A 14,927-nucleotide genomic window follows, 5' to 3' on the forward strand; every position below is an offset into this window, starting at 1 on the left:
TTAAGACATTACAATGTTATTGTAGTAGATAACGTACCATCATGCCGTAACCATCCTCTACATCAACAGATTCGCTAATCAGGTTTTTGGCTGACCCCATGAAGTCATCATAGCTGCGTAATATAAGAAAATAAGCATTTTAACATTCAAGCCAGAAACATCAGGATTTTCCTTACTGAAGCTGGAAAGCCATGTAACATTTGCACCATGCGTTGGATCCAATTATGCTGCTAATGAACCAGGCTTTGCTGGCTCAGCAGATAATTTCTTAAGAGCAATACACTGGCAGCGATACTAAAAATTATGAACTACAGTTTAATGCTACATTGGCAGGGTATTATGCTGCTGTATGAAGAGTGCATTTTCCTCATTAAACAATTGCATTGTTTAATAGAATACTAAAATGTATTTCATGGGACAGTTTAGGAAGGGTTAGTATTACAGTCCTTAGAATGTTGCTGGACTGCAACACCCAGCAGCCCTAAGTAACATCGCCCCTTGTGACAAATGATGGGAGGTGCTGTCCAACAACACTAGTGGGAGACGTAATGCCCACTTTATTGAAATAGAAGCAGTACCTTGTAACTAATATAAGCTATGTTTTATTTCTTAATCAGAAAACACGAATAAAGGCCTCCTATGTACAATATCAATCCTATATTCTGTCAAAGCATGACTATTATTAGTCATGGTGAAAGTCCAACTAATTTTCATGCTCAATGGATAATTAATTCTGAAAGACAATAGGGACTCAGTTTCTCCTAACACAGATGGAGTCAAACATTTGTCGATTAGTCCTTGGACCAGAGCAATTTCCACTCAAAGAACAGGACTTGAATACAGATTAGGAATTATTGAAATTAGATAATGAATGCCATATGCACATGTTGTTATTGTTATTGTGCGCCTTTGAAATCATCATCAATTTATGGTGACCCTATAATGAGGCAAGATTTTTTGAGAAGAGGTTTACCATTGCCTTCTCTGAAAGAGTGTGATTTTCCCAAAGTCACCCAATGGGTTTCGAAGGCCAGCTGGAATTTGAACCCTGGACTCCAGAGCCACTACTTGAATGCTTGTACCACAGCATCATGCTAACACCTTCAACTAGCATTATTTTAGTTCCGTATCATAACACGTTAAGATTACTTTGAGACAGGAAAGAGGTGAGCCAACAACTGGAGTAAAACTCCCATCAGTCCTAACCAATGGCTGTGATGGCAGGGACTCATGAGAGTCACTAGAATTTCAGTCCAATAACATCTAGAGAGCCACACCTTCGGCATATGATTTGCTCTCCACTTTTCATGATGTCAATACATACACAAAGGACAGGTCTGTCCAAATACTAGTTCACTGAAGCAGCGAAGGTGCTAGTATTTATCTATAGTTGGCATCAATTCACATGATAGGACTATATAGAACAGTGCAGACAAAAGGCTGCTCAAACCTAAATATAATGTAAATGAACTCTAACATCAAACAAGGATAATAAAGGAGAGCAAATAAAACCATTGAGGCGTAACATAAAACACCTGAATAAAGAAGGGCAACTTAGCTGATACCAAAAGGACTACACACACCTCTCTATGGAGGACATTCCAAATACAAAGGGGCCACTAACAGTAAGGACTTCCATATCTTAACTCAGTTGATAAAAAGGGGGAAAACACAATTGCTTTTGCCAGCTACACTGAATCAGCACACATACATACCTTCCTGACTGACAACCGTGCATCCAAGAAAGCAGTTTTTTTGCCTATGAAAGCACATGCCATAGAGCAGGCCCAGCCATGAGGCAGAAGCAGCCCACTGGGGGGAGAAACAGTTGAGGATGAACAGATTCATCACACACAGAAATGCACCCAGCACAGGCTCCTTTTCATTATTATTTCCCTCTCTTGGCATGGAACTAGCTGGTAAGGTGACACCAGATACAACATTAGGATGGGTGACACCTGGCTTGAAAACAGTCCATGTGAAAGGGATCTAGGAGTCTTACCAGCTGAACATCAGTCAACAGTGTGATGCAGCAGCTAGAAAAGCTAATGTAATTCTAGGCTACATCTATAGGAAGATAATGTTCCGATTGAGAGAAGTCATAGTCTGACTCTATTCTACTTTACTCAGACCTGGAATAATCTTGTGTCTGGTTCTAGGACTCACAATTCAAGCTGGAATGGACAACCAAAATGATTTTAGGCCTGGAAGCCAAGCCCTATGAGGAGCTGGGTTTAATTTGGAGAAGAGACGGTTGAGAGGGGATATGTTAGCTATCCTTAAATATTTTAAATGATGTGACATTGAGGAGGCTTATTTTCTGCTGTTTTGGAGCAACAGATTCAAACTGCAGGCAAAAAAGATCCCGTCTAAATATTAAAGAAAACTTCCTGATGGTAAAACTGTTTGGCAGTGGAATATGCTGCCTTGGAATGTGATGAAGTCTCCTTCTCTGCGGGTTTTTAAGCCGAGGCCAGATGGCTATCTAACAGGAGTGTTTTCATTGTGTGTTCCTGCATGGCAGGGTGTTGGACTGGATGGCCTTTGGGGTCTAATTCTATGATTGTATGACTCCACAGGGAGAAGAAAGAATGAAAAGGTAGCCAAGTAGGTGCATCACGCAGTGCAAGGGACGGTAAAAGGCGATGGGATACGGGGCCAAGGAGACAGCGCCTGCGCTCGCTTTGAAACCATGCAATGAACAAGGGCAAAAGCCGAAAGGGTGGGTGGCAAAGAGGGCTGACCAAAGGTGCAGGAGGGAAGGAGCCGTGCAGCCAAACAGCTAGTTCTGACCCTTGAGTCATGCCACAATAAACTAAGACAGACTTGAAGATGCCACGGGTCTCTTGGTCTTTAGGAGAAACAGGAAAAGTGCTATTCATACCATGAAAGGCAAAAGTTATGTCCGTTAGTGGACGTTTAGTCCTGATAAACTGTGCAGCCACTTTGGGGGGGAAAAGAAAAGAATTAGTTATAGAAAGAAGATTTAGCAGGTACACACACATATCCGAGAGTTGGGAAGGTGCTATCCCGACAACGACAACCGAGGAAAAGTATGAGCCTGTTTCCTATGAGAAGGAGATAAATGTCCAAGAACACCATCTGTCACATTCCTATTTCACCATTCTCCTTCTTTTCATTACTGGGGAAATGCCTATGAAGTAATACATTCTATTTTAATAGTGGATTAGGGCCGGAGGCAAAAGAGATAGGGCCAAAAAAAAAAAAAAAAAGCATCACATTTTCAGGTTTTACTTTTGCAGATTTTATTAAAATGTTCTATGAATCTCTAAACCAGTGGTTCTCAACCTGTGGTTCCTCAGGTGTTTTGGCCTACAACTCCCAGAAATTTCTGGTCCCAAGTCAAAGTGCAGGTTATGACCTATAACGCCCTAAATGAGCCTTCCCAGTGGTGCCCCCCCAACCAACTTTGGAACTCCCTCCCAAAGGAAATTAGGCAAGCCTCCACATTGTCCTCCTTTCGCAGGGATTTGAAAACTTGGATATTTCGGCTTGTTATCAATGCCCAGTACCCAGATTCTATAAAAATATTTTGTTCCCTGTACTTCATCTAACTGGTCCTACGATATGCCGCTTGCACTACCCTTTGAACGGCTTTTTTATAACCCCGTCATGCCCATTGTACTACTGGCAACTGGTTTTGTTGAGTATTGTTTGAGTTTTAACGCTGCTGTATTATACTCTTATGTTTTAGTGATTGTTATATTTAACTATCATTTTTAATTTAATTGTATTTTTGCTATGATGGAATTGTTTTGTATTTTTGTGTCTGTGGGTGGGCCTTTTGTCCCATAGGTAAGCTGCCCCAAGTCACAGAATAGAATCACAGAATTGGAAGAGACCTCATGGGCCATCCAGTGTAACCCTCTGCCGAGAAGCAGGAAAACACATTCAAAGCACCCCCGACAGATGGCCACCCAGCCTCCCAGCAGTGCCTTCCTGTCGTAGTTGGGCCAGTGCTCGCCTTCTGGGAGATGGTGATGGAGTATAAGAATAAAATTATTATTATGTTTAGCTTGCAGAAGAGAAGGCTGAGAGGAGACATGATGAGAGCCATGTATTTATTATATCCCGCTCTTCTCACCCTGAAGGGGACTCAGAGCGGCTTACAAATCAAATGTACATACAATACATTATTAGCACAATATAAGCATTAAATTACTATATTGTACTATATCATTATATGGTAATATTATTAGTAATATTACATTTAATATATAATATATAATTAATATTATTATATTATTAGTAGTATAACATTGTATTACATTAGAATATTATTATCAATATTATAAATATATACAATATATTATATATTTATAAATTATTGCATGTATATTATATATATATATGTATGTAAAATTATCATAGCATGTTGCTATGGCACAGGAGACAAGATGGAACTATTTTCCTGGCTCTCAGGTTGGTGTGATGTCTTCAATATGTATCAATACGTATCAATATGTATGGGGAAGTAAGGGTTCAGAAAGAAACTGAAGATCTGGCTATGTGCACAAGTGTTTAAAGAATAAGTTTTTGTTGGCTTTGACTCAATCTGGATTAAGGTTTTTGTACAAGGTCTGGTGGATGAATGGCACAAGCACTTTGCACTGTTTTAAACTCTGTATATTTATTTATTTATTTACAACATTTATATCCCGCCCTCTCACCCGAGGGGACTCAGAGCGGCATGCACAATTAGCAACAATTTGATGCCTACACACATTTAAAACAAAGCAATGAATAAAATCCAATTACAACACTTAAAAAATATAAAAATATAAAACATATAGTTAAAGTCCATTTATCCAATATCTTTGTACTGTGTACATTGTATATCATAATGTTATTTTAACTGTTTTAACTGTGTTAATGTTTATTTTATTGTGTTATGGTGTATTGGCATTAACTGCCAGTTTTGTAAGCTGCCCTGCGTCCCCTCGGGTGAGAAGGGCGGGGTAGAAATGATGGGAATAAATAAATAAAATAAATAAAGTCTCAGGGAAGAGGGAGACTAGGACACAGAATAACGGCTTCAAACTACAGGAAAGGAGATTCCACCTGAACATTAGGAGGAACCTGCTCACTGTGAGAGCTGTTCAGCAGTGGAACTCTGCCTCGGAGTGAGGTGGAGGCTTCTTCTTTGGAGGCTTTTAATCAGAGGCTGGATGGCCATCTGTCCTCGACCTTTTTTGTACTGGTCGCTCTTTTCCTGATTCCTGATTACTTGATATTATTCAGGACTCCTCCCTACCTAATGCGACCTTAAATGAATCTATTGCACTTTATCTATTTACGAATTTGTTACTCATAATGTGCACCTTGCTTATCCACTATTGAAACCTCATTGTTTTTAATTCGATGTTTTAATACTGTAGGGGACCCTACAATACTGCATTGTGTTTTTTCGCCTATTGTGTATATTTTGTTATTGGTTCTGTTTTTGTTCTTTGATGTTTCATATTTTATCATTGCTTGTATTTGATTTTGTTGTAAGCCACCCCAAGTCCCCTTCGGGGGAGATGGAGGCGGGATATAAATATAATTATAATTATTATTATTATCTGTCAGGGGTGCTTTGAATACGATTTTCCTGCTTCATGGCAGAATGGGGTTGGACTGGATGGCCCATGAGGTCTCTACAACTCTAGGATTCGCCACTCCATACCTGGCTAAATTTAAATGCAACGTGGACATGGAAACCTACCTCTTTTTTACACTTCCACTATATATTAGAAAACTCTTTACCCGGGCTAGATTCGAGCAACTCGACATTAAGTCTAAGCTAGGTAGACATCAGAATATCCCCTATACGAAGAGAACCTGTGGGTGCCGTGAGGCAGATAAAGAAGTGGAGGACTCAGAACACTTTTTCTTAAAATGCCCCTATTACAACAGGACTCGATCTTTAGAGCCTCTGCTGGAGAACCATCCTCATTTAGAGAATAAGGAGAAATTGCACATCCTTCTACAGGGTTCAGATAAAAACTCTATTTTAAAACTGACCCTTTTTACGCAAAAAGGGCTGGCCATCCACGAGAAGATGGAAGCGAAGGGCTGTGATATTAATGCCAATAACAAAATCCAAATTTAAAATTTACTATGGACAAGCCACTAGTTTTACTTACCTTTGCCCCCCGCTTAAACCTTACTTTAAGGGAATAATTAATTTTAATTTTTTTTATTCTGTATTTGCACAAATACCTAGGACTGGGTTGGTAGGCTAGTAGGCCGGGATGCTTTGTATCTATACATGGTTTTACTGTATGTATGGGTAAGTGTGTACGTTTTGTATGTTTCATATGTTTTGATATGGTCAAAATTGACTAATCAATAAAAAGTTGTTGTTGAAAGGCAACTCTAGGATTCTAATAACGGTGTTGCCAAATCCAAGGTCTCTCTCTTAAGGTGCATCTAGAATCATAGAATCATAGAATAGTAGAGTTGGAAGAGACCACATGGGCCATCTAGTCCAACCCCCTGCTAAGAAGCAGGAAATCGCATTCAAAGCACCCCCGACAGATGGCCATCCAGCCTCTGCTTAAAAGCCTCCAAAGAAGGAGCCTCTACCACGGCCCCGGGGAGAGAGTTCCACTGTCGAACAGCCCTCACAGTGAGGAAGTTCTTCCTGATGTTCAGGTGGAATCTCCTTTCCTGTAGTTTGAAGCCATTGTTCCGTGTCCTAGTCTGCAGGGCAGCAGAAAACAAGCTTGCTCCCTCCTCCCTATGACTTCCCTTCACGTATTTGTACATGGCTATCATGTCTCCTCTCAGCCTTCTCTTCTGCAGGCTAAACATGCCCAGCTCTTTAAGCCGCTCCTCATAGGGCTTGTTCTCCAGACCCTTCATCATTTTAGTCGCCCTCCTCTGGACGCTTTCCAGCTTGTCAACATCTCCCTTCAACTGTGGTGCCCAAAATTGGACGCAGTGTGATTCCAGGTGTGGTCTGACCAAGGCAGAATAGAATAAGGGGGAGCAGGACTTCCCTGGATCTAGACGCTATTCCCCTATTGATGCAGGCCAGAATCCCATTGGCTTTTTTTGCTGCCGCATCACATTGTTGGCTCATGTTTAACTTGTTGTCCACGAGGACTCCAAGGTCTTTTTCGCACACACTGCTGTCAAGCCAACATCAGGCCTGGGCCAACTTGGGCCCTCCGGGTGTTTTGGACTACAACTCCCACAATTCCTAACAGCCGTTAGGCTGTTAGGAATTGTGGGAGTTGTAGTCCAAAACACCCGGAGGGCCCAAGTTGGCCCAGGCCTGCCCAACTGTCACTAGGCCCAAAGCCTAGCTCGAGTGCTGCGCCATTTCCGAGGCCTTCCGCTTCCCTCCGCCCCGGAGACCTACCCTCGCCTTCTCCCCGCGCTGTGGCGCCGCCGTGCGTCCCGCCGCTGTGACGTCATCTCTCCCCGCCGTCCCGCCGACGGTGTGGCGGCGGGCGAGACGCTCCCAGAACGCACCGCTGAGGGGGGCGCGCCTACTGCGCACGCGCGGCGCGGTCCGTTTACTGCGCACGCGAGGGAGTGTGTTTTAGCGCTGAGCATGCGCACTTCGCGGCCCAACACTCCCGGCGACGCAAAGGGGGCGGGGCCAAAGATTCGGCCTCCGCTCTTTCTCTCTGAGGGAAACCATGAGGCCTCCGCCTTCCCTGCTGCTCGGCTTCGGCCTGCTTCTCCGGGCGCTCGGGACCCGAGGAGGAAGCGAAGGGATCCGGCAACGGGAGCACTACGACGCCGAGGGCGAGCACCGGCCCGACTACGACCGGGAGGCGCTGCTGGGAGGCCAGGTAGGCCGGGCTCCGGGTTGATAGCTAATTTCGGACTCCATTTCCCAGAATGCCTCCTCATTAGTCGACGTTGCTAAGCCTTCTGGGAGTTGAAGTCCAAATAAGCAACCCTCGTTAGTCAAGACTCTCGGAATGACGGATAGAATCCATTCCAGGTTTTCCTCCATGCCGTGCGAGATCCATCCAAAGCAATGGGCTCTTAATCAGCACCTTGGAGAGTTGTTTTCAAATTGGGACTAAAACCTGGAGTGGATTTATTTATTTTGGAGTGGACACACCTATTCTTCAATACAGGACTTTTTCTATATGAACTGAGTGCCACTTCCATGCTGTGAAAGCCACAAAGTTTTAGCTTGGCGAGGCACCAGCACTGTGGGCTAGAGGAGCCTTTGTAAAACTACAACTCTCAGGATGCCATGGCAAGGGAAAGTGGTACCAAAGTGCATCAATTCCGCAGTGAAGATGCCAAGCTTAGATCAGAGGCTTGCCTTGGGTTTTTGTGAGCTAATGTGACAATATTTATTTATTTATTTATTATTTATATGCCGCTCTTCTCACCCCGAAGGGGACTCAGAGTGGCTTACAAATGAAATCAAATTAAATTTACATACAATATTATATTATTAGCATAGTACAATACTGGCAATAAATTACTATATTGTACTATATCAATATATTGTAATATTATTAGTAATATTACATGTAAAATATAATATATAATTAATATTACTATATTGTATTATTAGTATATCGTATTACAATATAATATTATGAATATTATATGTATATACAATATGTTATAATAATATGAATATACCCGTATACATTGTATGAACACTGTATAATGTAATAATATGAATATATAATAAAGTTATATATATATATATATATATATATATAATACAATAAATACATTGTGAAGGATAGGCAGAAATATTATATGAATATAATATAATATATGAATGCAGTATAATACTTTAATATAAGTACTACACTAATATGAACATATTATGTTACAATATAAAATATTAAAATGATGTGAATGATATACATAAATATTATATGAAATAATATAATATGGCAAATTAATTAATTAATTATATTAATTAATTAATTAATATAGCATAATAAATATATAATATACACATATTCTGTAACAATATAAAATATAATAACAATGTGAATTTTATACATATAAATATTATATGAATATAATATATGCACTTTTTATATAGAATGAATGCAGCATAAAACTAACATAATAATATATATGAATACATATAAATTCATATATATATATATATATATATATATATAATATGAATACAATATAAAGGTAACATAATGAAAGGGCATATATAAATATATTGTGTTACAATTCAAAATATAATCATAATGTTAATGATATATATATGTGTGTGTGTGTGTGTGTGTTATATGAATATAGTATAATATAAAATATAGGAATACATTTATACTATATATATATAATAATAATAATAATAATAATAATAATAATAATAATAAAACTTTATTTATACCCCGCCACCATCTTCCCATGGGGGGAGATATATATATATATATATCTCCCCATGGGAAGATGGTGGTGGGGTATAAATAAAGTTTTATTATTATTATTATTATTATTATTATTATTATTATTATATAATCATGCTAATATGCATGTTATGTATGCATATAACATAATAATATGAGTTTTATTTAGTATATTAATATTATATATAATAATATGACAATCAACGAGAAAGTATACTTCTCACTTTCATCAGCTTCTCTTTCCCTGCAAAGGAAGAAGCCGAAGAATTTGCCAAACTGAGTCCAGAGGAGCAACAGAAGCGGCTGAAAAGTATTATAAAAAAAATCGACACCAATAATGACGGTTTCCTCACTGAAGGTATGAATAAGGAAAATCGCCAATTGAGGAAATGCATTAACCTAGTGGTGTGTAAGAACTGATTGAGAAGTTTAATAAGGACGGCATGGTTTTTCTCTTAATACCTATTGGCTAATGTTGTGCTTGGTGGGGTCTGTCTACAGAGGAAATCAGTTTCTGGATCCAGCGGTCCTTCCGGCATTACATCGTGGAAGACGCCAAGCAGCAGTTTGAGGAATACGACAAGGATGGCGATGGAGCCGTTTCCTGGAAGGAATACAATATCCAGATGTACGACCGTTTAATAGACTTCGATGACGATACGACCCTAGATGACGCCGAAGAAGAATCTTTTCGGCAGGTAAGAGGTCGATGATGATTATGATAATAATGTAATATTGATAGTAATAATAAGAATAATAAGATGATGATAATGGCAGTAACAAGAATAATAATAACCTAACTGTTGTAAGCCACTTCATGCTATGCTAGATATATATATATATACACACACACACACATACACACACAATATAATTTACAATAATATATAACATATTGTATATACATATAATATTCATAATATTATATTGTAATACTATATAATACTAATAATACAATATAATAATATTAATTATATATTATATTTTACTTGTAATATTACTAATAATATTACAATATATAGATATAGTACAATATAGTAATTTATTGCCAGTATTGTACTATGCTAATAATATAATATTATATGTAAATTTAATTTGTAAGCCGCTCTGAGTCCCCTTTGGGGTGAGAAGGGCGGCATATAAATGTAGTAAATAAATAAATAAATAAGTCTTGGGGAGAGGCAGGTTAGAAATAACAACAAGTAATCAATAACAATAACAATAATAATATGTTCAATAATTCTGTTGTCCTTCCTTTAAATCAGAGAATAATTCTCTGGGTAAAGCTTTCACACTATTTTTGCATACATATAATAATAATAATAATAATAAATAAATAAATAAATAAATAAATAAATAAATCTTTATTTATATACTGCTCTATCTCCCCGAGGGGACTCAGGGTGGTTTCCAAACTAAATACAAATGCAAATACAAATACATACATTATACATATATTCATTATTGACTACAGTCAATTTTATGTGATATGCATTCTATGGCATATAATATAGTCATGTATTATATGACTATAATACATATAGTCTGTGTTTTATCCCCCGGTGATGCAGCGGATTAAACTGCTGAGCTGCTGAACTTGCTGATCAAAAGGTCAGTGGTTCGAATACATGGAGCAAGGTGAGCTCCCGCTGTTAGCCCCAGCTTCTGCCAACCTAGCAGTTTGAAAACCTGCAAATGTGAGTAGATCAATATGTACTGCTCCAGCAGTCATGACCTTGGAGGTGTCTATGGACAACACCAGCTCTTCAGCTTAGAAATAGAGATGAGCACCAACCCCCTGAGTCAGACACGGCTGGACTTAATGTCAGGGGAAAACCTTTACCTATAATACAAAACTATGGGTGTTTGGATCTGAAATAGCGATAATTCCCCTCCTTGTCCGATATGTTTCATCAGCTCCATTTGAGGGACAAGAAGCGGTTCGAAAAGGCGAATAGAGACGCCATTCCTGATCTGAATCTGGACGAATTCATTGCCTTTGAACATCCGGAGGAAGCAGGATACATGAAGGCAAGTTCTGAGAGAAAATGCCTTGCTTTGAAAACGCATGACTGGGAATGTGGATTTCAACTAACTTAAATTCCTCTCCAAGGCTTTCCTGCACAGGACTCTTTTTGAATTAATTTATGGGTTTTTCTGGGGTTTAAAAACCCACTTCTTCGATTGCAGAACTGAGTTGTATTTGTATAAATACTATATTAAAAAATTGGGATCAAATAAATAACATCTTGTCAACCCTTTGGGGCATAACCATGAATGAAAGGAAAAAGTTCTTCATTCTAAACATATTTTTGTTATTTCTAGACTTAATCCTATCTAAATCCATTGAGATCCACTGATGCCTACGAATCTACGAATCTTGGATTGAGTCCCTTGCATGCCATATATTCATGTGCCAGCATTACTAGATGTATATTTTATTTTCTCTATTATTAGGAATTTGTGATTCAGGAGGCTTTGGAGGAACACGACAAAAACGGGGACGGGTTTGTGAGCCTCGAGGAGTTCCTGGGCGACTACAGAAGGGATCCGAGTAAGTCTAGAAACGCTGCAAAACAACAACAGGCTTTGGGAGCTGAATCTCCTTCCGTATTTGAACTTAGTTGTTTGTCTTTAAGCTGCCACCTTTGTCTTTAAGCTGCCAGCGAAGACCCCGAATGGATCCAAGTCGAGAAGGACCGCTTCGCCAACGATTACGATAAGGACCAGGACGGGAGGCTCGACCCCAAAGAGCTCTTGAGTTGGGTGGTGCCCAATAATGAAGGCATCGCCCAGGAGGAGGTGAGGCTTTGGAAGAACTATGTTCTCTTGAGATGGAGCTCTATCAGGCCTGGGCAAACTTCGGCCTTCCCTGTGGGTGTTTTGGACTCCAACTCCCACCATTCCTAACAGCCTCAGGCCCCTTCCTTTTGCCCCCCAGCCGCTTAAGCATAGCACAATATAAGCATGATTTATTACTATATTGTACTACATTATTAGTAATATTGCATGTAACATATATACAATTATAATAGTAAGTAAGTAAGTAAGTAAAAGTTTATTTGTATACCGCCCTCTCTCCCAAAAGGGACTCAGGGCGGTTTCCAATATAAAATCAGCATAAAACATTGTACAATAAAACACTGAAAACACTATAAAACGCTATAAGAATTAGAAACGAAAACAAAACATAACAATTGACTAAAACAATCACATAAGCAGAAGGAATATAATCACTCAAATAACATGAATCCGCAAAGAAAGAGGGGAAAAAAGACCAGTGTAGTATTATTACTATTATGTTGCATTACATTACAATATTATTATGAATATTATATGTATATACAATATATTATTAGCATAGCACAATATAAGCATTATGTATTACTATATTGTACTATATTATTAGTAATATTGCATGTAATATATAATATACAATTATAATACTGTATTACTATTATGTTGTATTACATTATAATATTATGGATATTATTTGTGCATACAATATATTATTAGCATAGCACAATATAAGCATTATGTATTACTATATTGTACTATATTATTAGTAATATTGCATGTAATATATAATATACAATTATAATACTGTATTACTATTATGTTGTATTACATTATAATATTATGGATATTATTTGTGCATACAATATATTATTAGCATAGCACAATATAAGCATTATGTATTACTATATTGTACTATATTATTAGTAATATTGCATGTAATATATAATATACAATTATAATACTGTATTACTATTATGTTGTATTACATTATAATATTATGGATATTATTTGTATGTACAATATATTATATTATTAGCATAGCACAATATAAGCATTATGTATTACTATATTGTACTATATTATTAGCAATATTGCATGTAATATACAATATAAAACAGTAATAGTGTATTATTATTACTATTATGTTGTATTACATTATAATATTATTATGAATATTATATGTATATACAATATATTATTAGCATAGCACAATATAAGCATTATGTATTACTATATTGTACTATATTATTAGCAATATTGCATGTAATATACAATTATAATATTGTATTATCATTATTACTATTGTACTATATTATTAGTAAAATTGCATGTAATATATAATATACAATTATAATACTGTATTACTATTATGTTGTATTACATTATATTATTATGAATATTATATGTATATACAATATATTATTAGCATAGCACAATATAAGCATTATGTATTACTATATATACTATATTATTAGTAATATTGCATGTAATATATAATATACAATTATAATAGTGTATTATTATGTTGCATTACATTATATTATTATGAATATTATATGTATATACAATATATTATATTATTAGCATAGCACAATATTATTTATTATTAGTATTTATTATTTATTACATTATATATGACTGTATTGTACTATATTATTAGTAGTATTGCATGTAACATAATATAAAATTATAATTGTGTATTATTATTGCTGTTATGTTATATTATATTGTGATATTATTATGAATATTATATGTATATACAATATATTATTGGTATAGCATAATATCAGTATTAAATGTTATTATATTGTGGAATATAATGGTGGAATGGTGTCTTCACTCTGGTCCTTTTTAATTTTCTTCCCTTTCCCAGGCCTCCCACCTCATTGAGGAAATGGACCAGGATGGGGACAAAAGGCTGACGGAGGCGGAAATCCTTCAAAATCAGGATCTCTTCCTCCATAGCGAAGCCACGGATTACGGCCGGCAGCTCCAGGACGAGCGCTTCTACCACGAAGAACTGTAATTTCCCCAAAGAATACAAGTGTTTGGCTCTGAACGCAACCATACGGACCGTGTGCGGTTGTGAAGTATACCTATAGATACACACGCACCGGTTTTCATTCCCGAATGTCTTTGCGCATCGCCTCCAGCCTTTATAATTTCGGGATCCCCAAGCCTGACTTTTGAATGGAAACCGATGTTTGCTTTTTCGGAAACTTACTTGAAACCGCCAAGGTTGGACTTGTGATGATACAAACCAATTGCCACTAGTTGTGTATTCGTTTTGGGGAAGGTGAAAGCGTTGGCTGGGTTTTTTCCGTTCGTCATAATCCTTCTGTCTCAAGGAGGACCGAGGCTTTTCCTTACTTTTTAAGGTTTTCTGTGCATAACGAACTTTTCCGTTTGTGGGTGTTTATAGGATCCGGAAATGGTATTTTTGCATCCTGATAGTTATTTTTTACCGTTCAGCAGGTGTATTTTATGTCAGAACACTACCTTGCGTCAAAACACTAATTAAAAACCTTTCAACGTGTAATTTCTGGTGTGAATTTCTCGAAATGTTCTTGAACTTCCAGATTTTCCTTTTGTCTGTGGAACATCAGTGCTGGATAGAAAGGTCTGCCCAACAAAAATCCCACAAGAACAGAATATATCTGTCTATAGGTATAGATATGTCAAAGTATGTATGTGTGTTTGTACCACAAAGGCTGTTGCTAGGTGAAGTGGCCCTCTGTGAAGCCACTGGATTGGCTGTTG

At 37.4% G+C, this 14,927-nt stretch overlaps 2 protein-coding genes across 3 annotated transcripts in view; one reads left to right on the forward strand and one right to left on the reverse strand.

Moving 5' to 3' along the window:
• Nucleotides 1–7,528, reverse strand: part of scaper (S-phase cyclin A associated protein in the ER) — a 115,188-nt gene extending 107,660 nt beyond the window's left edge. Inside the window, exons 1-3 of one of the 2 annotated variants that reach the window (XM_062963020.1) lie at nt 7,373–7,512; nt 2,885–2,944; nt 38–113 (exon numbers count right to left, since the gene is read on the reverse strand). In XM_062963020.1, the coding sequence (XP_062819090.1) occupies nt 38–100 (63 nt within the window). In that variant the 5' untranslated portion in view covers nt 101–113; nt 2,885–2,944; nt 7,373–7,512. Of the gene's footprint in view, nt 1–37; nt 114–2,884; nt 2,945–7,372 lie in introns of both variants that reach the window. The other variant, XM_062963019.1, reaches the window with a different exon arrangement.
• Nucleotides 7,529–7,578: 50 nt separating this feature from the next.
• Nucleotides 7,579–14,706, forward strand: rcn2 (reticulocalbin 2). Its single transcript, XM_062963024.1, has 7 exons — nt 7,579–7,811; nt 9,621–9,726; nt 9,870–10,066; nt 11,286–11,399; nt 11,826–11,922; nt 12,028–12,170; nt 14,041–14,706. Exons 1-7 carry the CDS (start codon nt 7,656–7,658, stop codon nt 14,191–14,193), a joined length of 966 nt encoding a protein of 321 aa, XP_062819094.1. The 5' UTR covers nt 7,579–7,655; the 3' UTR covers nt 14,194–14,706.
• The last annotated feature ends 221 nt before the right edge of the window (nt 14,707–14,927 follow it).

Source organism: Anolis carolinensis, unplaced genomic scaffold (assembly GCF_035594765.1).
Source record: "Anolis carolinensis isolate JA03-04 unplaced genomic scaffold, rAnoCar3.1.pri scaffold_11, whole genome shotgun sequence".
NCBI lineage: Eukaryota > Metazoa > Chordata > Lepidosauria > Squamata > Dactyloidae > Anolis > Anolis carolinensis.

Coding starts and splice junctions, on each gene's coding strand:
- rcn2 (XM_062963024.1), top strand. CDS start 7,656: ATGAGGCCTCCGCCTTCCCTGCTGCTCGGCTTCGGCCTGCTTCTCCGG. Junction 9,727..9,869: donor TGACGGTTTCCTCACTGAAG/GTATGAATAAGG, acceptor GTCTGTCTACAG/AGGAAATCAGTTTCTGGATC. Junction 11,923..12,027: donor CGACTACAGAAGGGATCCGA/GTAAGTCTAGAA, acceptor TTTGTCTTTAAG/CTGCCAGCGAAGACCCCGAA.